Consider the following 26,756-nt stretch of genomic DNA (forward strand, 5'->3'; position numbering starts at 1 on the left):
ACATTGTCCTATAAGATGTTATCATAAGAAATGGTGTGTAGTGACCTATTGAGAATCACACGCTGACATTGGGGATCCCTGCGAAGTACACGGCACGATGGCTGTCCCCAGCAGAGCGACATTGCAGCAGACACGTGCTGCTGACAGACGCGAGCTGCTCCGGAGCTCCAGAGCAAGCTCCATCGGCGGTGCAGCTTTCCCCACGCGACGGTAGCCCGTATGTAGGCAAGGGTGGAAAGGTGGGAGGGTGAGAGGTGGAGTGGAGTTGGGTGGGTGACGCTGCAGGTCAGAGGTGCTAATTGATGGGAGATCCGCTCCATCAACCAGCCATTCCGAGCGATGGATCCCTAATGGGCCATGGTGATCTTCATCCTCCTTCGCTTGCCATACCATACCGTACGTAATACATGCAGCAACTCCCTGATTCACCGTCTCTTATTGCTGCCTCATCGAATTCAATGACCGCATCCTCACGGGGCCAACTCACGATCAATCACTCGCAACAAGACGCTCCTGACTTGGTACTTTAGAGGTAGACTTGTGTGTGCAGTGGTGCGCCATCACCCCCCATCGAGCCGATATCTCCGGATATACGCAGCCCTCTCCTTACAGTAACATACGCACATGTCCACCACATCCACGTTCCTTTCGTGATGGCCAAGAAGGCACGTCAAAGAATCAGCTATGGTATGTATCCTTCATGCTCCCACCTCCCTGCCTCTCTGCTGTCGCGACCCAGGCGGTCCCGACCCCGCACGTGGCAGCTGTTGCGCAGCAGTGGTGGCATGCGAGCAATATCCATGGGGCAGGTCACCGTTTCACCGTCTCGGATTGCTGTCTCTAACATCATGTGCCCCTCTACCTAGTTCTCGAGCGCGCCGATAAGCAGGCCGGAGGCCACAAGCTCGGTGTCAATGGTCTCGCCGTCGACCGAGACCAGTCAATCCTGTGAGCCCCAATCCTTGCGCGCAGAGCACTCGGCAACGGCGCGCCCCCGATCTGCGCTGGGTCTTGCTGACCACAATCGTCACGCAGCTACTCTGGAGGTCGCGACGGTACAATATGTGCCTGGGACTTGAATCTCGACCTCACCGGCAGAGCGACGTCCTCTGCAATCGACTCAACTTCGACCGACGCCTCCAAGTCCAAGAACACCACAAAGTTCCGCGCCCAGACTCTCGCTCATACCAACTGGATCTGCGACATCGCGTTGGCACAGAGCAATAGCGCTGTCATAACCGCATCCCAGGACCAGATTGTCAAGCTCTGGCGACCGCACGCGAACCAGAACGACGAGCCCCATAAGATTGGAGAACATGCCGACTATGTCAAGTGTGTCGCATCGCCGGGGCAGCAATCCTCTTGGGTGGCCACTGGAGGCTTTGACCGCAAGGTGTATTTGTGGGACCTGAATGGCGGCGGGAAGACGCTGGAAATCGATACCATAGGCGAAGAGGTTCCGGAGAAGGGCTCTGTGTACTCACTAAGCACCACGGAGAACATGTTGGCTTACGGCGGCCCCGAGTCCATCCTGCATCTTTGGGACCCAAGGGCCGGGAAACGCATCACCAAGTTCCGTGGGCACACATCCAACATTCGGTCTATCTTGCTGAGTGCGGCAGGCGATATGGTCATGACGGGCAGTGCAGACCAAACGGTCAAGGTCTGGAGTGTCACCGCTGGTCGCTGCATGCACACCCTTACCATGCATAACGACAGCGTTTGGTCGCTCTACTCCGAAGACCCCGAGCTATCGGTATTTTACAGCACCGACCGTTCTGGCTTGATCGCAAAGACCGACGTGCGGGGGACGAGGGGGGAAATGGACGAAGGCCTCTCACTTGCCGTCGCTCAAGAACACGACACCGTATTCAGGGTCGTGGCTGCCGGCGATTACATGTGGACTGCGACCCAGAGATCATCCATCAACCGCTGGCATAATATCGATACGGGCGCCGATGTCCCCCTGCCGGAATCTTTCAGGCAACAACGAGCCTCCATTGCTGCCAACCTCCCGCACTCGAAATCGTCGCCTGTCACTAATGGAAAGCCGAAGGAAGTCCCAGCAAGATCAATTCTCAGGATATCCAACACGGCGAGATTCCCGGCACCCGAGGTCGCTCCCAATGCAGACGCCGATACACAGACTATTGAGTCTGTTGTCCATGTATTGGAACCGATACAGCATGTACCAGAAGAAACAATTGAGGGCCAGTTTGGTCTAGTTAAGCACCGCCTACTGGCTGACAAGCGTAGAGTGCTTACCCTAGACACAGCAGGCGACGTGCTTTTGTGGGACCTAATACAAGTAAGGCATCCGCTCTGATGTTGCTCATATGACGCTAACAGGACTTGTTGCAGTGCAAACCCGTTCAGAGCTTTGGCAAGAAGCACCTCGAGGACGTTGAGCCACTGGTGAACACTCTCGAAAACGTCTCACCATGGTGCTCAGTCGATACAAGCTCTGGCAACCTCACAGTTGTCTTGGAACCTTTCAATTGTTTTGACGCAGAACTGTACGCTGATGAGCTAGTCCTGGATGAGCCTGTTGAATTCAGGGAAGATCAAAGAAGTGAGCATTAACCCTGAACTCTGTACGTGACCGGCACCGCTGACGCGACTCCCAAGTCAACCATGGAAAGTGGATCTTGAGATACCTCTTCTCAAATTTGATCGATGAAGAAATCAGGCGCGACGAGGCTCACCGTCAAAAATTGAACGAAACAGTCGAGCAGAATATAGCAGTGGCAAAGACGAGACCGCCCGTCAGCATCACGATTCCCACTTCCTCGAACTGGGAACAGGCGGCTGAATCCCCAATGACCCCCAGAGCTAATGGCTCGCAGTATGTACCCATGACGCCGGGAATGGGCATCGGGCTTGCGACTCCTGGCCTTCCTGGAGTTAAGGAGGAAGGGGCAAACTCGGCGCTTCCTCTGGACAAGAGAACGTCTCAAGCCAGCCAACCGTCTCAGGAAAGGGAGGATTACTTCACGAACGCAATAGTATCAGCGGATGGCAACAACACTGCAAAACCTGCGGCAACCCCATCCGAACAGCCAGCTGAGAATGGCAAAGACAAGGATAAGGAAAAAGACAAAGATAAAGATAAGGAAAAAGGCGAGGCCAAACAGCCGAGCACGCCCTTTGGAAAGAAGTTCCGTATGGGGATGTCCTTCGGCACCAAGAAGCTTGGCCGCTCAGCCTCATCAACAGCAACAGAGAAGCCAGCGATATCGGAAGAGAAAACGGCAGAATCGGAGTCATCATCAAATCATGAGCCCGAGAAGGAGTACGACGACAACTTCCAAGGCGTGGTCCAGAAACTCCAAGACGAGTATGCAAAACAGTTAATTGATACCCCGGACAAGTCCATCGAGACGAAAATCACACCTAGCCTTACCAATGAAACACCGGTGCTCAAGCTACCGCCAGGAACCAAGGTTATCATCCAGGAGGAAACTTCGGGAGGGAGTGCCGAGCTGTACCGCGGGACGATTGAGACGGTTGGCGTCGACGCAGATATCATCGAGAAGTGCGCCCCACAGTGGCTGGGTGAGGTTCTGCTGCTCAACACCGTCCCTCAGAAGGAACCCGTCAAGGTGTCGTTCGTGCTACACCCGTGGCCAGACTCGGGACTGCCGAGCCTCGCATCTGCGGACGGGAACAACCGCTTGAATGCCAACAAGATGCTTCGTGTTAGGAAGATCCTGGCATACGTGGCGGAGAGGATCGATCCTACTTTTGAGCAGCCTGAGAACGACGCTGAGCCGAACCCCGACGCGATGAAGGCGGAGGAGTATCTTGAGCTCTACTGTAATGAGCAGGTGAGTCCGCAATGGCTAGCGTTCATGGATAGTGAACCTCGTTGACTGACATTGTTTACAGCTCCTGCCAATCAACATGACCCTCGCGACTCTGCGCGCCTACATATGGAAGGGCGGTAATGACGTCGTTCTATACTACAAGGCCAACGGGAAGAAGGAGATTCCGCTGCCGCCGCCTGAACAGCCAGCGGCTGCGGAGACAGAAGCCCCGGCTGTTGATCCTCCAGCTGCCGGCGAAGGCCTGGCTGGACAAGCTGCTGCCGCAGCAGTCTAAATAATGTGATGTATTCGAAGGGATAGCAGGACAGTTGAGAAGGTGCCGACGTGTCTCACGTGGAGGCTGACTCTTTAACATCTATTCTTCTCTGGGCTTGTCTATAGGGTATCTTCACAGACCACAGAGGTGTTGGTACATAATGTACATAGCGGAGTGTTTTTCTCTCGGGAGCCCCCTCGAGGTATAATGGTGATGCCCTTTGAAACTCTCGGCTGCCCTACCATCATATGTCTCGAATTGCGGGCAGCTGCCCTGCTCAGGAAGAGGTCCCGTGTGCATACGCTGCTGCAGTCAACGAGCTCTTGAACCAGGACCAAATCGTAACACCTTCACAAGGCCCGCATGATTAAACCATTCATCCTTTGCCGAGGATGTTGCATCTTCAAGGCAGACTGACTGCCGCCTTGCCCGTCTTGCCACGCTCGAAGGCATTGATCGCCCACTGATAGCTGCCCAAGAAAACCGCGCCGCCGATGCTGATCCACATCACCCGTGGACCAATGCCGGCGAAGAAAGGCCGAACCCCATGCTGCCTCAATATTCCCGTAACGACATCCCACACCCTCTGGCGCTCCGTGCTCAGCATGACCCTCGTCTTGAGCACGTCCAGCGGCGTCGTCACACCGGCGGCCACGGCGCCCGAGATGCTCCCGTACAGGGCCGACTCGCCGGCGCTGACATCCCCACCACTGCCGCCGCCCGGTTGGCGCCGCCGCGAGTACGACTTGAGGGCCTCCCACAGCGGGAACTGGATGACGGTGAAGGGCACCTCGCGCATGATGGTGATGCCCCAGCCGCGGTACAGCTCGCGCCACACGCCGGGCAGGCCGACGGCGTGGCGGCGCCCCAGGATGGCCATCAGGCTGGACAGCGACGACCCGCCGTGCTGGCCGGCCTGGGCGCGCTGCTTGACGACCTCGGTGGGCACGCGCACCGAGCACGCGGCCACCTCGCCCAGCGACGCCGCCAGCATGTGGTCCACGGCGTGGCCGTTGCCGCTTCCACCGCCCTGTTGTGTTGCTGCTGCTGCTGATGCGCTACTGCTGCCGCCACCTAGTGTTTGCCGCCGTGCCTCGGCCAGGGCCGTCTTGGTCGCCTCGTACGTGCAGAAGAAGAATGCCGCGCCCGGCGCGGACCCGAGCGCCGCGGACCCCACGCCCCGGTAGATGCCCTTGAACCCGCCCGAGGCGAAGAAGCCCTCCGATGACTGCAGGCGCGTCTTGAGCGTGTCGAGCGGGAACAGCGTCAGGTCGACGGTGGTGCCGGCGATGCCGCCCGCGAGCAGGGCGTGGGTGAAGGGGGGCGGGCTGGGCGAGGAGGACATTGTTGCTGCTTGTGGAGGGCGCCTGTTTGGGTTGTGGAGGTGGAGGAGTCGGCGACGAGTCCAACGAAGGGATGGAGGGACTCAGGAGACCGTGGCTATCTGCTGGGAGGCATTTTGTTTGTCTCTTGTTCGTGGTGGTTTGAATGACTTTGTTCGCCGACGATCTCGGATTTCCAATTTCGACGCCTCCGAGTCGGCGCTGGAGGTCTTTGATACCCTGGGCGGGGACAGTGAGCTTATCCCTGCTCACCGAGCTTCGGAAGCTCCAGCGGCTCGAGCTCCCGGGTTTTTAAGGGTCCCTGCGGTGGCCCAGGCGGGTGCTGCAGGTACTGTAGGCTGCACGGTATACACCAAGCATCTTTGACGAACAAGGAATCTCACAGCTTTTGGACCTCACAGCCGCCAGATGTCATTGCTTCCAGAGACAGCATGCTCAGAGATGAACTGTCACATGCCTTGGAGACATGAGCTCCATACCACAGGTATTGCATCGCACTGCTAAGCCTGTCGCTGTCGCCGAGTTTGTCGATGCTGTGCAGGCAATATGCCGCCCCAGATTCCCCGGCTCGCGTGGCCGTCAGGAACGCCCAGTCGGTGCGACACACTTTTTCCTTGTTCATTCCAATTGGTGTGCGCTTTCATGCTCTGTTTGACTGACTGTGTCTACCAGGTCTGGCAATCAGCGGAGGAGTGGACTCCATGGCCCTAGCATATCTGTGTTCACGAGTCCACAGGAACCGTCAGTCGCTGAAGGTAGCTGACAACCCCGTCAGTGCCTATCACTGCATCGTGGTCGATCACCGCATGCGTGAGGGAAGCGACCTAGAGGCCGAGGCTGTCCGGGCCAACCTGACAAGCCTAGGTCTCAAAGTTCATGCAGTGAGCATCAGGTGGAGAGAGATCCTGGAAGACACGGGGTACTCACATCCCAAAGAGCTGCCCAACTTCGAGACTGTTGCCCGCCGTCTTCGGTATCGCAAGATGGCATTTCTTTGCGCCAAGGCCAAGATGGCATCCCTCTTCTTCGCGCATCATGAGGATGATCAGTACGAGACAGTGCTCATGCGACTGCTTTCCGGCCACAGTGCCGCTGGCCTGCTAGGCATGCGTTCTGCTACTGATATTCCTGAGAGCCACGACTGCCATGGTGCCTACCAGAGCGGGATGGTCGACGACCAGGCGTCCAGAGCGCCTATGATCAACTACCGACCTACACGGTACGAATTGTTCTCCATCAGGGATCAGATGATGGCTGATATAGACCCTGAGCTTGTGGCCAGGGAGCTCAAAAAGGGTACGCGCTCTAGTGCCTACCTCGAGGATGAGTTTGATGTATACGTGCCAAAGGCTAAGATGATGCTTCCGGTAGCCCCTCCTCAAATGGAGGACGGTGGTGTTATGGTATACCGGCCCTTGCTTGAGTTCAGCAAGGATAGACTAATTGCGACTTGCGAGGCTAATGGGGTACCTTGGTTTGAGGACGCCACAAACCAGGACGCGACTCTGACGATGAGGAATGCAGTGAGACATCTCTACAAAAATCACACCCTGCCAGCAGCTTTGCAAAAGCCGGCTATCCTAGATATGTCCAGACGTCTGCGGAGACAGGCAGAGCTTGACGAGGCCGAAGTGGACCGACTCTTGGGCCGGACCATTGTACGCGATTTTGAATCCACAGCCGGTACCGTCGTTGTGCAACTGCCATCATTCCGGATTCCTGGTATCCGGCGAGGGCTCAACAACGAGGCTCGGCGCGCAAGGCGCTTGGAACACTACCGCTACATCGCCGCTCTGCTTCTCAAGCGCCTCCTTGCCATGGTGACGCCTGAACAGCAGGGGCCGTTCGCGACCAATCTCCAAAACCAGGTCCTCCGCCTTTTCCCTTCTCTCAACGACGACCCATCCACCTACGCAAAGCATCCCAAAGCCTTCAATGTTTCCAGCGTGCATTTCCTCCCGGTGCATACCTCGACCGATCCAAGAGCGCCAATGAGCTGGTACCTTACCCGCGAGCCTTACGTCTCCGGCCGCCCGCTCCCCAGCTGTGCATTCGGGAGGCTGAGCATACGTATGCGCTGGCGCCGGCGGCCAGAGGTGTGGCGCTGGCCGGCGTGGAAGCCGTGGCAGTTGTGGGACGGGCGCTTCTGGGTGCGCATTTGCAACCGGTCCAACGTGCACGCGGCAGTCGCCCCATTCGAGGCCAAGCACGCGAAAGCGTTCCGCGACTCACTGCCCGACGGGCACGCACGAGACAAGCTGATGGCACTGCTCAAGCACCACGCCCCGGGCAAGGTCCGGTACACGCTCCCGGCCATTTACACGGGCGGCGACTACGAGAAAGCCTTGCGAGAGCCTGAGGGGGCCCCAGACATGGAGCAGGCCCAGCTGCTGGACGAGGCTGAGGTCAGGAGGCAGTGGAAAGAGATGGGCCCCCTGGGGCAGCGTCAAGAGTACCACAGGATAAGAGAGTGGGAGAGGGAGGCGGGCATATGGGAAGTCAGCCAAGCCATGGCGAATGCAGAGCACGAAAAGAGGGTGCTGGTCGCGTTGCCGACTCTGGGTATCTCGCGACGAGGGCTGAGCAATTGGATCAGGTACGACATCAGATATCGAAAGGTGGACAGAGGCACGCTGGAGGAGACCGCGAAGGACGAGAGAGAATTGGCCTCGTATTCCCATAAGAGGTCGATGGCGAGGACAAGAACGAAGGATAATGCACGACGGACAAGGATTAATCCCCGAGCCAGGAGAGAGTCTTGGCGTAGATAAGCACAATGTGCCAGGCAGTCATGGCTCACTCGTATTGCGGTCTGTTTGCCCGGAGCGAGGATGCATGTCACTGTGCATCATCTCCTCGCATACGCATTTATGATTTCGGTTGTGGTAGCGATCTTGTCGCGGCACACCTCAGGCCTAAGAAATTGGGACGTTGGAAGCCTGGGCACTGCGACCAAGCGGGTGTTCATCCCAAGATCCCAGACTTAAATCATGCATTGGACTATTGGACCACTCGGCGGGTTGCCTGCAGCACGTGGAACCCTGGGCCGCGGGGACAACAGGCCATCAGTCGCCACTAGAAGCAGCAATTTCAACTCAACCTTTGGTATCCGACATCCGAACCCTGCCAACGACCTGCCACAAGGTCGATAGACTCGCCGCCTGCAGTGTGAACCGGTCCTCTGGAAGTGGGGTGAATGCACATCCAGAGTATTCCCGACTGTTACTTCACCCGCGCACGTGGGAGGGGTTCAAGTCGTCCCAGCACATAACTATGGATGGATCCCCTCAAGTTGCTGTCGCGGCCGTCCAGGATGACGAGGCTGCTCGTGCTTCTCTTTAGCGGCGTGTTGCTTGTCTTCCTGCTCAGTCAAGCCGACGGCATCTCCCTACGACTCTGGGAAGGAAAATCACCGATCCTCCACACGGCTACGTCGCAAGAGGAGGGCTCGTCGCCGACGATGGCAAACTCAACCGCGGTCGACCTGGGTTGGTACCCACCATCTCAGACGGTGATCAACAATCTCACCAGCGTCGTGAGCGATAGCACCACGGGCGTTTATGGCTTCATTTACAACTCGTCGCAAACTCCTGACAAGGCTTATGGCACTTATAACTGGTGCAATATGCCACACGTCAGGGGCTCGGAATATAAGGTGCCTTCTGACGAGTACGAGCTTGTATATGTCGAATTGGTGAGCCGGAGATTGAGCAAGGACCGGAGGGCCAGCCCAGTTTACTGACATCTAATAGATGCACCGCCACCACAAGCGCACTCCTTACGCGGCGAACTCGTTCCCGGTCGAGTCCTACACCTGGGATTGTGACGACGAAGGGCTGTATTTCTTCGCGCGGCCATTCTCGGATGCGTCGTTGCCGGATCCCAACATGGGCAAGAATGCATCCGCGTTGGCCTTCTGGGACGGCTTCAGCGGTTTCAATCCCTTTGGAGCCATCGCCCAGGGCTTCAAGGGGTCGTGCCAGTTCCCGCAGATCAGCTCGCAAGGACTGGATGATTCGTGGCAGCACGGCGCTGACTTGTATGCGGCGTATCACGACCTCTTGGGGTTTCTTCCCGATCAGGACGACGAGACCTGGAGGGAGAAAGTCAAGTACCGGGTCACTAATAACGTCATCACGAGTGAGGTCGCCGGTATGGTTATCAACGGTATGTGGGGAACTACCGCATCCGTGCCGCTGCTCATTCAGCCCACCGGCGTTGACTCCCTCGAGCCTTCGTACACTTGCGCCTCGTCGGCGGCCCAGTTCAACAGCATCAAGTCCGACTCAAACGCTGCGTGGGCGGCACACTTCGACGCGACGCAGGACCTATACGCCACGCTGGACGGCATCTCGGGCGTCAGCCCTACAGACTCGGGCTTCCACGCCAGCTTCGATCACTACTACGACAACCTGTCGGCGCGGCAGTGCCACGGTAAGCCGCTGCCATGCAAGCTCGTCAACGTCACCGGTGCAGACGGCACCACGTCGCTGGTCAACGACACCACCGCCTGCGTGACGCAGGATATGGCCGACGAGGTTTATCGCCTCGGCAACTGGGAGTACTCCCAGATCTACCGCGACGCAGGGCCCTCGGCTCTCGCCGCCAGCGCGAGCTCCCTCGGCGTGTGGGTAGCGGAGCTGGCGGCGCACCTGCGGGATGTGGTCGATGGCACTGGCGACGGCACGCTCTGGTTCCACAATGTAGCGCACGACGGGTCTGTCAGCCGGCTGTTGGGGATACTGCAGGCGGACGAGATGGTCTGGCCTGGCATGGGGAGCGAGGTGGTGTTTGAGCTGTGGAAGAAGGAGGGTGGGTACTATGTCCGTGTGCTTTTTGGGGGGCGGGTTTTGACATCGTCGAACCCGAGCCTTGGGGTGATGGATATGATACCTGCGGAGACGCTGCTGGCGTGAGTACTGCCCGGGTTGCTTTCGAACTCAAGTACCATCTTTTATGACGCGAATTGTGCTAACCTCGCTATGTCTAGGTACTTTGACGGACTAGCTGGAGTCAAGGCCGACTTGATCGTTGGCAAGTGCAATAGCGCCTCATAGACAAGGAGTACGAGCATAGGTTAGAGTATATTCAAACACAAATGACTCCAAAAGCACCCCTCTATGAGAAACCTTCCAAAGCGATTGCCCTGTTTTCACTTGACAGCTGACATCCATGAGATTACGATTCGAGCCGTTTCAGCTGGACTCCTTGTAAGTGCAACCCTTTACAGCCTACCATTTCACGCACCAGGGCACTGACAAATTTCAAAGAGGAAACATTGTGTCATAAATCTGCATTATTTCGTGAAACTCTAGTCGGTCCGTAAATCCGGGACACTAGATTTGTGCCACAGACCCCTGCTCCGAATCCATCGCCCACGGCTAAATGCAGCCGCGAGTCTCATGCTTCCATCCTCCCGTCGACGGCACAGGGCCTCCTCTCGGTCTAGCCCTTTAGAAGCCCAGGGCAGAGTTGAATGCATCAGCAGTGCTCTGGTCCTTGGTGCCCAGGCCCTGAACCGTAGCCTGGGCATCAGCACACTGGGACTTGGCGGCGTCGTTGGCGCCGCAGACGTTGGTCAGCTGGTCGCAGATGAAGTTGGTGATGATGTTGGGGTTCAGGGCGTCGCTCTGGCCGCTGTTGGCAACGAGGGTGGCGTCGGTCGGGAAGAAGGTGCCCTCGGTCGCCTTGCGGTTGAACTCGGCGCGGCCCAGCTGGAAGTCCATTGTCGGCGTGCAGTCGCCGAAGTCTGCGCCTCCCGCGCCCGCTGTGGCGTTGGCAGCCCTGGGCATGCGGACTAGGGCTGCCTCGGCGGCGGCGGCGAGGAGGGCGATGATGATGGTTTGGGTCTTCATTTTGGAGAAAAAAATTGTTGGAAAAATTGTTGGTATCGAGCCGGCTCGGAAAGAACGTGGATATTAATCGAAGAGAATGAACGGAAGTAGTTCACAGAACTTGGAAAGAATGGAAATTGTCGAAGCTGTTGAGTGTGATAGTGAGAGTAAAAAAGTAACCAAGCTGTTTGCACGAAGAGAAGAGTGACCGTCTTATACTCGGGCCCTCGACGAGATGCTCGATAGACGAGACGAGGCGCCCGATCGGACGGCAGTCCCACGGATGCGAGGCAAGGCGTGCAGTACGCATGCATGCATGGCATGCCATCTGGTCGATGATCGGCAGGAGAAGGGCTACCGACGTCCAGAAACATCCTCGGCTAAGACCACTGCAGGCAGGGAAGGCAGCGAGATGGAACAAAGATGGGACGAAGGCGGCAGGGTGGGAGCAGGAAAGCTGGTTCCGCCGTGACCTGAGACAGGCCCGGTCCCCTCGCGCTGGGTTGGCCGCCATCTCGGCAGCCGTGGCGGCGCGATAGATAACCTTACCGCCAACCTTACCGCCTCGCTACCTGGTTCTCCTCTTGATTGCTACAGTGGACTAACTTGCGAGGCGCCATTAGCACCAAGCGGCTGGGCCTGTCAGAGTTGAGGCTCTGCGGTTGTGGCGGGCGGCCCGTCCGCGAGGCCGGTTCGCCGAGTGTGTCGCATGTGGGCGGATACTGCGACACAAGCCTGTGATGTGATGTGATGTGGTGTTGTATTTGTGCCTGTCACCTGCTCTCTCTCTCACTGTCTCACTTCTCCGAGCAATTGTCAATTGCCGAATACCATGGACCACTACCATGAGCATGAGCTACACACACCAACAGTAAGCATCGCCGGCCAAGCATGATCTACAAAACCTAATCAACTAAGGACGACAATCTTGGGGGCGAGTCCATGCTTCCTCATGCTGACACCTCCCTGACCCTTCCTGCAGATCAGCGCGTCCGCCTGCCCTGTGTGAGAGCTGCAGGGGGGCGACGCCCCACAGGGCCGCGCCAAGACAACGACGGACCCCCCAGAGCACGCGGCTCGCAAACTCATCCGACACTCTGATCGTCGGACCATGCCCTACCTGATCTGCAACCCCCCGGAGAATTCTTGAAGTCAACCATGAGACGAAAAATGCAGCTCGCTTAAGGCAGCGACACTGGCTTTGCGTCCGACGCTGATGATGACGATGACGCCCGCCCACACCTGTTCTGCGTCCATCTGCCCAGGCACCACGTACCACGCACCACGCGTCGGCCTGGTTTATGCAGCAGCAATGATCTCAGGGCAAGGGTCACGTCAAACGCGGCGTCTTGGGTCGATTTCTCCGTCTCCATGGTTTTGACAGAGTGCCATCCCCCCCTACCCCCACGCTCACTTCCTCGTCAGTCCCACCCGGGGTTGCCAGGTCACTTGAGCGATGGGTTCCCACCGGGCCGGAGCTTAGGGCCAGTGGTGCATCATGCAGCCTGCCAGGACGAGTCTAGTGGTGGTGATGGTGGTGGTGGTGGTGTGTGTACCTTTCGGACATCCTGTGGGAATTCTCCGGCGGTATCGTTGCAGTTCCGCAACGGCTGCCGACCCTGGCCCTGTTCTCGGCTCGTCATGCTTCCCGATGTGACCGTGGCTTTGGACAGTGGGGACATGCTGCCATTGTCCTCTTGGTCTTATGATGGTCGTGCGTGTTCTTGAGTACGAGTCATCTATATGGTTGTGCTTGTTTTCGGTCATTCTCGGCGTGACAGGTCGTGTCCCATTTCTTTCAGTCAGAAGTGTGGATAAAGGCACCTGGGTTGACTCTCTGCCCCTCCACTTCTATCAGTCATCGTGCAGTATCATCCTCATCTGTGCGGACCAGAGCGTGGATGAAGCCTCGTTGGTCAATTCATACCAGGATATGTCACTATCAGGGGGTAGTCATGACACTTCCTTGAGAGGGACATACTGAAAGAACGTTACTTTAGATGTTAGGGACGACTCAAATTATGCCCGGTAGGCAACCGGAAAAGCCCAGGTTATGCTTTACAAGTGTTATGGTCGCATCCAGCTTCGCTTTGTTTTTTTTTCTTTCTTTCTTTTTTTTTTTTTTTTTTATCTACCGTATAAGAACGTACGTATTTTTCAGCAGACTTTTTGACCAAGGCAAGGAGGTATCAGGATAATATGTGAATTGATGAAGTCTTTATAATATTAGTCCTGATGTGAAGATGTAAGTAGCTTATTACATGATTGAGAACGTCAGTGGCGAGACCGTATCTACGAAAATTTGGTATAGATGCAAGGATGATAGACGAGGCAAGGAATCGCACACAGCGTCATAACCGCGCTTCACTAATCGCTAAGCATTGAATCTGGAGAAGGCAACTATCATCTCCACACAGCAGGTGGGCCTCCTGGGGACATGTCGCGAGTTGTGTCCAAGACGTTGTGTATGTTACATTGCTGTTTCGTGTATATGGAATGGACATCTGTTTTCTGTACGTTGAAATCGGCTTTTATTCAACAGATGTGCTCAGTTTCTTTTCCCTGGTGTCGCCATCACATGTCGTAAGGACACCAGTCAACCTGGAATGCAGCTTACAAAGCATCACTTGTTCATCGGACTTGGAAATTGTGGAAATTAGATACCAATGAGCTCTTTGACGAGTGCCACGGACACTAATTGTTTAAGCCGTCCCACACATGTGCCCCGGACAACACTTGTAGGATTTTCGCTCTTGCACTCACGAAGGTGCCAAGTCTGGGTTTTCCCTGTCAAGACTTCTATGTCAGTATTGTCAGAAACACCAACGTTGAAATGGAAGGACTTGTAAGAAGGCGCACCAAATTACACACTTCAGGTTGATGGTTGATGAGGCTTTTCAACCCCATTTCGAATCATTTGTTTCAAATCATTTCCCCGTTGCCAACTGACAAGACTAGCTGTCCTGCCACGCACTCAAACTGAAAGTCCCCTCCTCCAGCTCATCTCTTGGCCCTACCCATTTGAACGTCACCCCCAAAGCCTTCTCCCATGTGCCGTCTGGCTTGTCAAGCCGCAGGTCAAGATCCCACTCGTCGTAATCCTTTCCTTCGTAGTCCTCCAGCCGGCGCTTTGGCCCTGAACCCTCAATCTCACACGCAACGCCTCTGACCACATCATCCTTACGCCCACTCAGTAAGACAGGAAACGGTCCCCAAAGTTTTGTGGTGTAGCCTAATACATGGGCAGGTCTCATTCGGGGAGCGCTAGGGAGCCCAGTGACGCGCTGAAGGGTGGCAGGATCCATGAGGGTGCCGTAGAAGAAGTAGAGTGCCTTCCCCTCACGATTCGCGGGGTCCTGTATGCTCTTTATATCCTCCTCGGTGAAAATCGGCTCCTCAAGGTCAAACTCTTGAGGCTTTTGGTCAATAGCGTTGATGGAATATTTGCCGAGACCAAAAGCCTCGTCGACAAAAGACTCGTCCACGATCATCGACTCAGGTAATGGTTCGCTAGTAATGTTTCTTCGCTCCGCAAGCATCTCTGGGGCGACCAGATACTCGATCCTCTGCCGCAATCTATCCTCGCATATGCCGATGTAGCCAGCGACGGTGCGCTCGAGCGAGTGAAGCTCCCTTTGCACGTGCTCATCCGACATGATTGCCGCCAAGTCCACATCTTTTTTGTCTAGCGAATCTGCGGTGGCTCTTACGTCGAGCTCTGTCTTCTGCCAAAGAAGTTTTTTGATTGTCTCAACCATGTCCTGCTGTGTCTCGATCTTCTGGCTTTTGTCGGCGGGAGGGTCAGCAGAACCGTTCGGTTTGCTCATGGTTGCTGAGGGCCCAGGAGAAGTTCATGCGTCGAGACGGACTAGAAGATTCACAGAAAGGACTTCTTTGGATCGGAAAAAGATGTGTTCTGAGAAATTCTAGGTAGCTGTGTCACGGGAGAAGCTGGGTAGTGTACATAGAGAGGCAGTGGTTGATTACTATTTTTGGCCCGCAGTTGCATATGAGCACGTTGGAAGCTCCTGGGTTAGGGGTCGGCCGGCCGTGTCCGTGCCGGCCTGGGTTTGAGACCGCGCCAGAGATTGGAAATAGAGTCCCAAGGATGTCTTTTTGTGAGTGTGCAAACAAATGGAACGAGTGATTGATCAGTTCTCAAGTCATAGCTCCGTTCCTGGGCTCGGTTACGAGGAACATGAGAAATGGGCTTTCTTGCCATTCTTGGTCGTTTCATGACATTTCTCGTTTCTTGATAGGCTGCATGTTTCAGGGTTGGTGGCCCCCAACATCACCTTCCAGCGTTTCTTTATAGATACTAGGTATGAGGTCGAGTTGGTCTCGATGTGGCTATGCGACCGGCCTTGGGGCTACGAAAGCACAGGTTGCTCGTCTAGAGAGAGTATATGCGTATCTGAGTAGAACATTGTCGGGAGGGCGGCCCTCCGATACAAGACATGGTCATCTCAATGTATGGATCCTGCCTGTGCCACCTTCAGCGTCCCTGGCTGGTACTGCATTGGTCTTTCAAGGCGGACTGGGTCCTCAGCTAGCCCTATTTTGAACCAGAAGAAAGGCTACAATGTCACTTAAATAGCTCTGCTCGGGACGTGAGGTGGACCAGCTCGCGATACAGCTCGGCGCTGAAGACGTACCTGGGAGCAGCAAGCAGTCTTCGAGCTTTTCACAAGACGAACTTCAACACCCTTGAAAGCTGCAGACAATGGCTTTTTGAAGCATCCAAATCCCGAGCATGAACATCGTTCTTCTTCGTCGACAATCCAAAGCACTGATTTGCCTCCTACCTATGTCACACTCACTCAGATTCACTTGTCTTCGACCATGGCGACTCCAGGCTTCAGGCTCGGAATTGAGGTCGAAGCTCTTTTGATCCCTCATGACCAGAAAGTCATCCCTCTGGGCAAGGGCCTTGCGGAGTTCGCCAGTCTGATCACCAAGAGCTACAACTCAATGAGAGATCCAAAGAAGAATTACTCTATGCGAGCAGACATAGGCAGAAAGTACCAAGGAGTTGAGTATCAGGACTGGGTCCTTACTAATGATATTACCTTGAAGGGTGATGAGAAAATGATGTGTACGCAAATGAAATAGTCCTGTCCTCGCACAGTCGTTCGTCCTGCTAAAACTTCATATCGGCCAGACATGGTTGAGATTGTGTCCCCAATCCTTAAAGCGGAGCCATACAAGGGCGGATGGCGTTCTGAAATCAACGACATGTTCAAGTACCTCAATACCCTCTGTGCCGTTAGGTCAAACAGGAGTTGTGGTTTCCATGTGCACCTCTCCCCAATGGGAAGCAGCTGGTCGCTTAAGGAGCTTCAGGGCATATCCATTGCAGTGATTCACTTCGAATGCGCATTCGAGGCCTTGATTCCCGAGACTCGCAGAGGAAATCAGTTTATCCGAAGTAATCGGTTTTTCGGCAACGCACTCCTGGAAGATCTGCAACATTCTGAGTGCATCAAGCAGATACAATTGCAGAAGACCGTGAAGGATCTCGCTGGACTGATGAGCGCAGATCGCTACACTACGTGGAACTTCGAGAACCTGAAGGAGGACTACCGCAAGGGCACCATCGAGTTCCGCCAGCCGCCTGGTCAGACGCACGCAACTGGCTGTCTCTCGTGGATTGAGCTGGCGATAGATTTCGTCCAGTCTGCGCGGCGTAAGGACTGGCATACCAAGGTCAAAGACTACCCGCAGAACGTTTCCGGTCTGAGGAGGTTTATTTCGGAAGGTCTCGTCGATGGCCTGAGCAGGGAGTGCTTTCTGGGGCCTTTGCTGAACAGCAAGGATGGGATTGCGAAATTTGTTCCCAAGGCACCGGACTACGATACCACATTAATGGCAAAGAAGGAGAAGGAAGACAAAAAGAAGAACATACTCATGGAGAAACTAAAAGAGAACCTTAAGAAGGAGCTCAAGAATCCACAGAGTAAGTAGATATGTGGTCAAGAAGAGATCTTGGAAAGTGTGCAGCAACACCACAGACTGCAAAGCAGGGGATGTAGAATTCAAGGCCAGAAATGTACTAATGACGCATAAACTTCACACGTTGGAGTTGAGACTGCGGGCAGAGTGCCGCGTACTCTCCCAGGGCGACTTTCCATGTAGTCACTCAATCGATACTGATAAGTACTAGAAGTCCCCTTCAGTGGTTGTATTCGATAATGGTAGTTTTGAAATTGCGTACAAGTGAAGTATCTTGTCAGCCCTGTTAAGGAGTTGTGGAGAGTATCTATGCCTTGTCGACGCATTCTATTCTCCATCTTGAGAGCAAATTGTTTTCCGATTTCAGTGTGGTTCACAGCTTATGAGCTTAGCGTCATGAATATTGGCAGTTCTGGTTTCTTTGTGGCGCAGGGCAAGGTATTGTCATCGGTCTCCATCATCGGTTGTGCAAAATGATTCTTCGAGAAACCAACTTCAGTGTTCATCTATGCAGTCCTCCAAGCTATTTGGAATCAAGAACAGTTTCGAAGATCCATTTGAACCAACATGCAGCTGCTACACACCAGATCACCTCGTCGTCAATACCTCAATTTGGCTCTATTTGGCCTTACTGTGGCGTCTGCAGGATGTGAGTCCGAGGCGGACATGAACTCCGCGCCAGAATAGCCTGGTCGTGTAAGATGGTCCCAAATCCTGTCTATCTGTCCAGTAATCGACGTTTCCAGGCAAAAGCCGGTGTAGGTCAGCTTTACGAGTTCGGCCTGCGGTTCACAATAATGCTGTCATGCAAATCCCACCTAGAATTCCTCGTTGCCAGATAATAAACTCTTTGAACTGTGAAAAACACGTGCACCAAGCCTCAGTTACGGTCGGGAGATTATCTGGAAGACATAGTGCATGGATTGGGCGGCTCAGGGTAATAGATCGATTTTGAAACCGGCTGTCAAGTCCTGACTAGGAAAGCTTCAAGAGTGCGGGTGGAACAATTGGCAGTTCCTCAGATCAGCATTGGTCGTTAGGTGGTCGCTGTGGGATCCGAAATGAGACAAAATTTCCAGCCATAGCGCACTGCCACTTTGGGGTTTGATGAGACTCGCGCGACACCGACCCTTTGTTTGTGTGACGACTCACACAATTACGAGGGAGCCACTTTAGGGACCCCCTTTTCCCCCAAAGTTGAAACAAATGAGGACGGTTACCACTGGATCAAGCTCATTATTCGGAAGATCCGAGAGGATCGCTTGTCTGCGCATTAGTAGTAAGAAACGTGGACAAGCCTCTAACTATAGATCACCGCTGCAAATCCCAGGTCCACCGATTTGCGACTTGTTACAACAAAACAGCGAGAGAGTCAGGAGAATTGAAACCGGCTCCTCGCCGATCATCAGCTTTAAAGAACCAATTGAGCAGCAATTTCCCATCCAGCAAGCCAAACAACCGCTTTCAACCATACCAAATCACACAATGAAGCTATCCTCAATCGCCTCAAGCCTTCTGGGCCTGCTTTCAACGCAGGAGCCCGGCAATGTACCAAGCCACACCCAGGGCAACTCGCCATCAGTCTACATACTCCAGACCACACCGCAGGCCACGAGAGCTTCGACCAAAGCACTGCAAGCACTTGGCTACAGCCGAGCCTGCGACGAGGCCCAGCCACAGTGCAGCCAGACGGAGCTCACATACTCTGAGCTCAGCACGAGTGAGGACATTCTGGACGCCTTCAGGCCCAACGGGGAGTCGAAGTTCATCATACCATGGGACTTTCGGGTCGAGCACCGATCCCAGGTCCAAGGCTACCAGACGAAGTCTCCGCGAGATCAAATATCTGCCAACGAGACGGCCGCGCGTGCTGAGTCGGTCCAGGCCTTTTTCTCACAGGCTAAGAACTCGCATCGGCTGTTAGAGTTGGACGTGTACGCGTCGGGACAAGGCGTGGAGCAGGACAAGTGGATAGACTTGTGTTCGTTCTTGGGTCTGGGTTATAGCATGGTTGAGAGGCAGAAGCTATGGTACTTTCCGAAATAGGCTTCTTTGTGTGGTTTAAGTTTAGCGTGTTTGACTCTGCAATTTTATAGACGTCATTGCTCTGGGACTCGTTGCCATCTGATGACGATTGTGATATGGATTTCCTGAGGACGGGCTCATTCAAAGGTATGGCAAAATTACGCCCAATTCGTTCCCATGAATCTGGAAAAGATATGAGCGTCTTAGGAAGAGTGTTCAGGGGATTTCAATAATTTCAGACGATGAGTTTGGCAGCCAATTCTATCCGTTTCGTAGCATGGCTTTTCTCTACGGCTGGTTGCACGAATTGAACAATATCGGCAAAGTCAACACGGATTGATGCATTATACCTATATGCACTATATCTGGTCTAAAGGTCATTCCCGTTGATGATTTCAAATGTTTCTTACCTCTCTCCTGCAGTACTAAGAATAGTCTCGCACGTCTGATAAGACATAGATGGGCTGTGTACCGTGCCACAAGACGATTAGCTATTTGCTTTGCCTGAGAAGGCGCCACGTTGCTCCACTAAGATGAGCGTTATGATAAGGATGGCCAAGATCTCACTGTGTTGCTATCATTGCCATGTTTGTGTTTCTCATACTCGAGCAGTAGAGCGTTGATCAATTCGGACAAGTACAGCTAATTTATCAACGTATACCCTACTGAAAAGACGCTGTCAGTTACACAGACCCATCTGAAAATGCGTAGAAGTGTCAAAGACCACAAAATTCTATAAAGGTTTAAATCGGGCTACATCGGAATGCCGCACAACCCGAAGAGTAATCTGGAGGCTGGCTGTCAAGTAAGAAGCAGACTTTTACATATACGAAGGGCATCATTTGTAGAATCAGGCCCACAGCAGCCTCTCAGGCAACAGAAAACTGCAGCCTAGTATTTGGCTTCCCCACGACCACTCCCCATTTCCCCATACCACCTTTCCTCGGCCTCACCGACACATGCACCGGTCCTTGCGGCCGAGACACCGCCGAGAAGTTGAACCCGCCCTCGAGCTCCTGCCACGCGGCGTCACCAGAATCACCCCGCCGCGTACCAGCCGGCGAGATGTCAAGCCTCAGAACCACCAGGGCGACCAGCACCATCACGCCCGTGCTCGCGTAGAAGCGTGCGGGGCAGACGTGCGGCGCCACGCCCCAGACGGGGAAGGACATGGTGGGGAGCTGGTTCGGGGGCACGACGCCGGGTGGGCTGTCCTTCTTCATCCGGATGAACCTGTATGGGTCGAATTCGTCTGCGTCGTCACCCCTGTTTTGTTGTCAGTCTTTGGGTCCTCTGTCATTCAGGGGTGAGAAGTATAAGCGAGTGACACGAAGGCATCCGGTCGCAATCTGATAGCATTGTGCTAAATGTTGCCGAGAAAAGTACTGCATAATATGCCGAACTTGGGAGGGGGCCCTTGGGGAATTTGTGAGATGGACTGGAAGTGAAATGGGGGCAGATTCTGGGGTGATATTACCATAATTCTTGGCTGCGCAGGACAGGAGAGCCATGAAGTTGCACATAGTTCCCCTTCTTAAGTAAAACATCTTTGCCTCCCGCGGTGATTTTCGTATCACTGATAACTTCTCTAATATTAGAATGTGTCGTCTTCAAGCGCTGTGTCTCCTGCATGGTTGAGACCAGAAGCGGGCACGAGGTTCGAAGGGCGGATACGTCAAGGGTGAAGTCCTCCTCGTTCTCACCCCTAACAACTGCCTTCTCTACCTCGTCTCTCACGGCCGTGATGAGACCCGGGTGTGAAAGGACATGGTAGACTGTCCAAAAAGCGATTCCGGCATAGTTGCTGATGAGAGCGACGTCAAGGCCGGTGTTCATGCGGGCGGCTTCTTCCACTGGGGAGCCATTGTCGATGAGGGCACGACTCCTCTCCTTTATAAAGTCTGAGGCGGTCTCGAAACCTCCAGCTCGCGCGTAGTCCTCATATCTCACGGAATTATTGTTGCGGGCTTTGTGCGCCTTGGGAGCAAAGAGCCAGGCCAAGCCGGATGTCATCGATGGGATCTGGCTGTTGAATGTCCTGTGCAGCCGGTCAGTCCGCCATGGGGCGCAAAAGTAGGTTTACAGGGCCTACCAGAAATCCTTCTCATGCTGGGGGTCTTTGTAGGGATTCTTGGGCCCGTAGAAGCCAGTCGAAGCTGAGATGGTAACTAGATGCTGGACCCACTCGTACAGTTCAATCTGCACCGGGTCCTTTGAAGATTCCAAGACGAGCTCATCCACGAGCCTCAGCTTCTCCTGAGAAGTCACCAAGTTGAGACGGTCCAGGGAGTTGCCATTTGACAGCGTTGTTGCTTCAATATGATGGACCTGGCGGGCAAAGTTGCGCGTCTCCTCGTCCGCTGATAAAGTGTCGACCGCTCTAACAGTGAGGTCCGAGACATCACTCAGGACTTTTGACACTCTCTTGGAGAAAGGCGCGAAGGACACGGTCTTAGCATTGCGTTGGACGGCTGCAAAGACCTGTCGATCCGTGACGACGTAGAACTTGAATGAGAAAATAGGCAGGGAGAAGATGGCAAGATGGGGGTATTTGGCTCTGGGGTACATCAGCTCGGATCTCTTGCATACAAGGGTCACTGTTGAGGTCTCCGTACTCTACATCGTCGAAGTAAAGGGGTCCCTTCTTCATGAAATCGAGGAGGTGACCAATGAGTGGAATGCGCGGGCGAATGTAAAGTGGCTCCTGGGCATCGCGTCTGGAGAAGATGAATCCTTCGAGCAAATAACAGCCGGCTACGAGTGCTACTACAGCTCCTATGATTGTTGACAAACTCATCGCCGCGATTGTTGATGAGCCTATGTGGTTCGGAGTCGTCGGATGAACCACTTTGAGTTGAAGAGAGTTACGAACAGAGATAGTTTTATTCATCGAGGCAAATTGCCAGAGTTACATTGGGCAGGATCATATTGATGCATCATCTACCAACATACCCCTTGGCATGAAAGCAGTCTTAGCGGCTGGTTAGCGGTAAGCACTTGATCTTGTAGCGTTGCGGAGCCATTTGAGACGAAGCTTACTGCTATATCAATGTTGCCTGTTGAGAGGTGAGATACTGGAGGGGGAGCCGGCCAGGGCCTTCTCGCATCATTGAATAGCTCCTGAGGGATCATCTTCATAGGCAGGCCAGACTCTGGCTTCACTTGGGCAAGGTAGGTAGGAATGAAGCCGACTGGATGTAGATCTGTGCAGTCTAATAATAGGAAGGATTGTATCCTCTGCAGGTCAATTCTCGGTGGGGTTGGCCCTGTTGGTTGGCGCAACCTGCCCTGGATTGAGTCTATTTGCCCGATCTTGGTTGCAGTCTTGCATGTCAATGCCATTTGATAACACTAGCTGGGGTCGTACAAACCAGAAGAAGCTATCGCCATTTCCACGATGCAATGGGCCTAGGTTGTACTACCTCGAGATTGGGTACAATGGACTTACCTGCCTCTCCCTTTCGGGGCCGTCGACTGGCCCGGCTGTCAGCGGGGCCGAGAGGCTCGTCCGAGGGCCTAAACGACGACCGAGACCACCCTTGTCTCACCCGGTCGTATCTGCTGCGGGACACTGCCAGGGCCCAGTACAAACTAAGTACAGCGAGCTACGGTAACCGCTCACCACGTTGCCGGCTTTAGTTGCTGCCTCTGCGCATGACGCCCTCCTCCCACTCCCAAACATTCGTTTCCCCGTTGTCTCAATCTCGATGATCAAGCCTCGTTCATCAGCGACTGGAATTTCAATTTCCCTTCTGCGCTTAACTCGACCGTTCCTGCAAGCCTATTGATCCGTTTGAACAACGGAGCGCCACCCATTTTGACAGCACCGGCTGATAGAATCTCTCTTTCTCGTCGCAAGCATGTCGAACCCCAACGCCTTGTTCCTGCTCGCCGATCACATCAAACTCTCGTTGCTCGAGCGCAAACGGGCCCAGGCATTGAACCTGCAGAGCGACTCACAGGATGGCCACCTCTCACGATCGCTAGATCAATTCCGGGATGGGCTGGAGGCACTACAGCAGGAGCAGAAGCGTCTGGAGGAGGCTGGTGATGATGCGTACGCACCCAGGTTTTTGAGACCGTGACATGCCGTTTGACCCAAGTCTGACAACCTGTTTCTCTGCACAGCAAAGCCGCGACCATTGCCGACTCACTTCCCGGCCTTCAGAAGCAGTTTGATGACCTGACGTCTCAATTCCACGGCTTCTCTGAGCCAAGCACGAACGCAACCCTCACACACCCCAACGACCCGTCCCTCGCTGCCGACTTCGCCCACGCCAGCAACACATCCACCAGCCCGCCCCTCCCCTCCTCATCAAGCCTGCACCCGCCGGCCAAGAAGTCGCTCCGCAACGGCGGCACGTCGACCCCGACAGGCAGCAAGACGGTCCGGTTCCAAGACAACACCACGGCCGCGCAGGACGACGACGCGGCGGCGGCAGCAGCGCAGCTCTTCAACCAGCCGTACCGGGACGACCCGGACGGGCCGGAGGGGTACCGGGACCACGCGGAGGGGCTGGCGGACAACGTGCAGGTGCACGCGTACCACGACCGGATCCTGCGCGAGCAGGACGACCAGCTGGACCGGCTGGGCGAGTCGATTAGCCGGCAGCGCGAGCTGAGCATGCAGATCGGCGACGAGCTCGACGACCAGGTCGCCATGCTCGAGGACCAGGAGGCCCTCGTCGACCGCCACGCCTCGCGACTCGACCGCGCCCGCCGCCAGGTCGGCAAGGTCGCCCGCTCCGCCGGCGAGAGCAAGCAGATGATCGCCATCATCGTGCTGATCGTCATCCTGATCCTCCTGATTGCTGTGCTGAAGTGAGGGCTTGGCGGCCGCAATTCTTCCTTACGGGGTCGCCTTGGTCTGGTTTCTTTGGGGAGTTCTTGATAGAGGGTCCCAGATATCATATTACGGATTCAAGATGCCAGAGGAGCAGGCAGAAGACGTTCGATCGTTGCTTGTCTCCACGTGAGTCTACCTCTAGCGTTTGTCTGCATGGTGCTGGTGTTGAGGGCGTTCGGGAACACCAGTTCATTGGGTGTTCAGGTCTAAGGGTCGGCGTATTTTTAAATTTTGTTTGATTTTAGTATTGAGCTATGCAACATCTTGAGACATTTGAGGAACATCGACCCAGATCCGCACATGTTGCGGACTGCCTAAATAGTCAAGCTGAATTTTATATCAGAATATTTCTGTGTCTCTTTGATGAATGATTTTGGTTGCTCAACGCCTAGAAATCCCACCAGGACGCCAATCAGGTATAAAACACCAGCCTGCGAAGGCCCTTAGAAACCCGCCAACAAAAATATGCCCGGAGACCCCTAAACCTTAACTACTTGCGATGACTCCTGAACCCATTACCCTTCTGTTGCGGCTGGCTTCCGTACGGCCTCCGGCCCTGCACCTTCTTGTCCTTGGGCATGCTTGCTCCAAGCCGAATATCCACCCGCGGCGGCGTCGCGAACCCAAAGCTCTTGGCGACCTTGACCAGGTCCAGCTTGTTGACGTCGAAGACGCTGCGCAGCGAGTGGCTCGCGTAGGCGTGCAGGTAGCTGCGGTAGCCGTCCTTGGCGCTCTGGTTCAGGTAGTAGTTCTTGCCGATGAGCTTCTCGAGCTGCGACTGGATGTTGCTGATCTTGTTGGACGGGAACTCGAACTCGACGACCGGCACGCGCGCCGCCTTGAGGTGCGACAGGAAGCCCACCTCGCTGGGCTGCAGGAACATGAGCGAGCGGCCCTTGGTGTTGGTTCCTCGTGCGGTTCGGCCCACGCGGTGGATGTAGTCACGGGGGTCATCTGGGGGATCGAACTGGACGATCCAATCCACTGCGGGAATCTGGGAGATGTTGTCAGCAAATTGAAATGGTCTTATTATGGAATTAGAGCACTTACATCGAGACCACGGGCAGCAACGTCCGTGCAGATCAAGGTACCCTGCGTGGCGTTGCAGAATTCGAAGAAGGTGTTGGTTCGGGCTTGCTGCTTCATCTTGCCATGCAGGTGAAGTACGGGCAGGTCGATGAAGTTCAGGAGCTCGGCGAAATATTTGACAGAGTTGCAACTGGAGAAAAAGACAATGATCTTCTTCTTGGACATCTTCTTCAGGAAACTGAACAGAAGCAAGAATCTCTTGTCAGCATCCACGATGCAGTAGCCCTGCTCCACGCCCTCCACAGTCGAATACTGCTTCTCCTCGTCCACATTGATATACAGAGGCCCCGGTCGCAGCGATATCCTCGCCAAGTCCTCGACCTTTGTGGTTTGCGTCGCGGAGAACAGCATTGTCTGCCTCTCCTCCTTGGGCAGAATCTTGATGATCTGCCTCATCTCGTCCTCGAAACCAATCTCCAAAATCCGGTCCGCTTCGTCGATGATCAGCGACCGCAGATTCTTGAACACGAAGGGCGTATTTTGCAAGTGGTCGAGCAGCCTTCCGGGCGTCGCGATAATGAGGTTGACTCCCTTGGCAAGCTTGTCGGCCTCGGCCCGCCTATTCGCGCCACCGATGACAATGCCGTACGTCTGGCTGTGGTGCTTCAGCAGGTCCCGCGCGACGGAGAAGATCTGCAGTGCTAGCTCTCGTGTGGGAGAGACGACGATGACACCGGTGCCGTTGCGCGGCTTGAACTTCAGGGCGCTCAACATCTCGATGGCCGGGATCAGGAAGGCGAGCGTCTTGCCGCTGCCTGTCTTGGCCGCTCCGAGGACGTCCTTGCCCGCCAGCAGAGGTGGAACGGCGCGCTTCTGGATGTCGGTCATCTTCGTGAAGCCCATCTCTTCTATCGCCTTGATCGTCTTGTCGGAGAGGTTCAGCTGCTGGAATTCCTGGACTTCGGTACCGGCCGCCTGGGGGAGTGAAAGGTGATTTTGCGATGGAAGTTCGGCATTCTCAGCCTCGTTTTCTTGGGGCTCTTCGGTCTGTGGTGCTTTGTCGTTTTCGCTTGCGCTGGCGTCTTCATCCTGTGCATCCCCGATGGGAGACGCTGTCTCCTCCTCGACCTCCTCGACCTCGGGTTCTGGCTCCTTCGCCTTGGTCTTCTTAGCCTTCTTGACCTTTCGCTCGTCGGAAGCAGGCTTGGACGCACTGCCGTCCTTCAGCTTCCTCTTCTTGGTGGTCTCTGACGCCATGTTGAGTTTTTGCGGGCTTTCGTGATGCGGCAGGTGTCTGTCGGCGATCAACAGTCCAGATGTTGCGAGGCGCTTCGTGCAAAAATGGTAAGAAGAGGGACAAGACTTGAGTTGCATGCGACTTTCCAGGGCTGGAACTTTTTTTCTGCCGCTGTTCCACTCCGATAAGGAAGCGATAACAGGGTTGTGGGGCAGCCGATCTGATGGACCGGGGTCTTGGTACATACCCAAACCGGCAGACCAAAACCCTCCAAATGATCCTCTAACACTACCTAAGAAACGCTACAGCACAGTAGGCACTACAGCCAGCTGGAAATTGAGCAGTGATCCGGGTTAACCTCTTCTATAAGGCACGCACAGATCTTCAGGTAATCAGTTGGACAGCCG

General features: G+C 54.8%; 10 protein-coding genes across 10 annotated transcripts; 5 read left to right on the plus strand and 5 right to left on the minus strand.

The window, feature by feature from the left end:
* Window positions 1–653: 653 nt before the first annotated feature.
* J7T55_006066 (uncharacterized protein) lies at window positions 654–4,101 on the plus strand (the record flags this gene model as incomplete). Its single annotated transcript, XM_053140218.1, has 6 exons — window positions 654–687; window positions 867–948; window positions 1,036–2,308; window positions 2,362–2,572; window positions 2,629–3,827; window positions 3,889–4,101. 6 exons carry the CDS (start codon window positions 654–656, stop codon window positions 4,099–4,101), a joined length of 3,012 nt encoding a protein of 1,003 aa, XP_053000834.1.
* A 385-nt stretch (window positions 4,102–4,486) lies between these two features.
* Window positions 4,487–5,428, minus strand: J7T55_006067 (PET8 related protein; the record flags this gene model as incomplete). The annotated part of the gene is made up of 1 exon (XM_053140229.1): window positions 4,487–5,428. The coding sequence occupies one exon, from the start codon at window positions 5,426–5,428 to the stop codon at window positions 4,487–4,489; it is 942 nt and encodes a 313-aa protein (XP_053000835.1).
* A 464-nt stretch (window positions 5,429–5,892) lies between these two features.
* Window positions 5,893–10,483, plus strand: J7T55_006068 (uncharacterized protein; the record flags this gene model as incomplete). Its single annotated transcript, XM_053140239.1, has 5 exons — window positions 5,893–6,022; window positions 6,099–8,112; window positions 8,769–9,120; window positions 9,179–10,338; window positions 10,417–10,483. The coding sequence occupies 5 exons, from the start codon at window positions 5,893–5,895 to the stop codon at window positions 10,481–10,483; spliced, it is 3,723 nt and encodes a 1,240-aa protein (XP_053000836.1).
* A 396-nt stretch (window positions 10,484–10,879) lies between these two features.
* On the minus strand, window positions 10,880–11,281 carry J7T55_006069 (uncharacterized protein; the record flags this gene model as incomplete). The annotated part of the gene is made up of 1 exon (XM_053140249.1): window positions 10,880–11,281. The coding sequence occupies one exon, from the start codon at window positions 11,279–11,281 to the stop codon at window positions 10,880–10,882; it is 402 nt and encodes a 133-aa protein (XP_053000837.1).
* Window positions 11,282–14,214: 2,933 nt separating this feature from the next.
* Window positions 14,215–15,087, minus strand: J7T55_006070 (uncharacterized protein; the record flags this gene model as incomplete). Its single annotated transcript, XM_053140260.1, has 1 exon — window positions 14,215–15,087. One exon carries the CDS (start codon window positions 15,085–15,087, stop codon window positions 14,215–14,217), a length of 873 nt encoding a protein of 290 aa, XP_053000838.1.
* A 1,015-nt stretch (window positions 15,088–16,102) lies between these two features.
* Window positions 16,103–17,689, plus strand: J7T55_006071 (uncharacterized protein; the record flags this gene model as incomplete). The annotated part of the gene is made up of 3 exons (XM_053140271.1): window positions 16,103–16,355; window positions 16,422–17,216; window positions 17,580–17,689. The coding sequence occupies 3 exons, from the start codon at window positions 16,103–16,105 to the stop codon at window positions 17,687–17,689; spliced, it is 1,158 nt and encodes a 385-aa protein (XP_053000839.1).
* A 1,008-nt stretch (window positions 17,690–18,697) lies between these two features.
* On the plus strand, window positions 18,698–19,577 carry J7T55_006072 (uncharacterized protein; the record flags this gene model as incomplete). The annotated part of the gene is made up of 2 exons (XM_053140283.1): window positions 18,698–19,242; window positions 19,514–19,577. The coding sequence occupies 2 exons, from the start codon at window positions 18,698–18,700 to the stop codon at window positions 19,575–19,577; spliced, it is 609 nt and encodes a 202-aa protein (XP_053000840.1).
* Window positions 19,578–20,106: 529 nt separating this feature from the next.
* On the minus strand, window positions 20,107–22,034 carry J7T55_006073 (7-alpha-hydroxycholest-4-en-3-one 12-alpha-hydroxylase; the record flags this gene model as incomplete). Its single annotated transcript, XM_053140293.1, has 4 exons — window positions 20,107–20,503; window positions 20,715–21,275; window positions 21,330–21,794; window positions 21,853–22,034. The coding sequence occupies 4 exons, from the start codon at window positions 22,032–22,034 to the stop codon at window positions 20,107–20,109; spliced, it is 1,605 nt and encodes a 534-aa protein (XP_053000841.1).
* A 1,063-nt stretch (window positions 22,035–23,097) lies between these two features.
* J7T55_006074 (snare domain-containing protein) lies at window positions 23,098–24,062 on the plus strand (the record flags this gene model as incomplete). Its single annotated transcript, XM_053140304.1, has 2 exons — window positions 23,098–23,294; window positions 23,366–24,062. The coding sequence occupies 2 exons, from the start codon at window positions 23,098–23,100 to the stop codon at window positions 24,060–24,062; spliced, it is 894 nt and encodes a 297-aa protein (XP_053000842.1).
* A 511-nt stretch (window positions 24,063–24,573) lies between these two features.
* J7T55_006075 (tp-dependent rna helicase has1) lies at window positions 24,574–26,369 on the minus strand (the record flags this gene model as incomplete). The annotated part of the gene is made up of 2 exons (XM_053140315.1): window positions 24,574–25,077; window positions 25,134–26,369. The coding sequence occupies 2 exons, from the start codon at window positions 26,367–26,369 to the stop codon at window positions 24,574–24,576; spliced, it is 1,740 nt and encodes a 579-aa protein (XP_053000843.1).
* Between the last annotated feature and the right edge of the window lie 387 nt (window positions 26,370–26,756).

Source organism: Diaporthe amygdali (genome assembly GCF_026229845.1).
Source record: "Diaporthe amygdali strain CAA958 chromosome Unknown NODE_1_length_4327563_cov_65_473760, whole genome shotgun sequence".
NCBI lineage: Eukaryota > Fungi > Ascomycota > Sordariomycetes > Diaporthales > Diaporthaceae > Diaporthe > Diaporthe amygdali.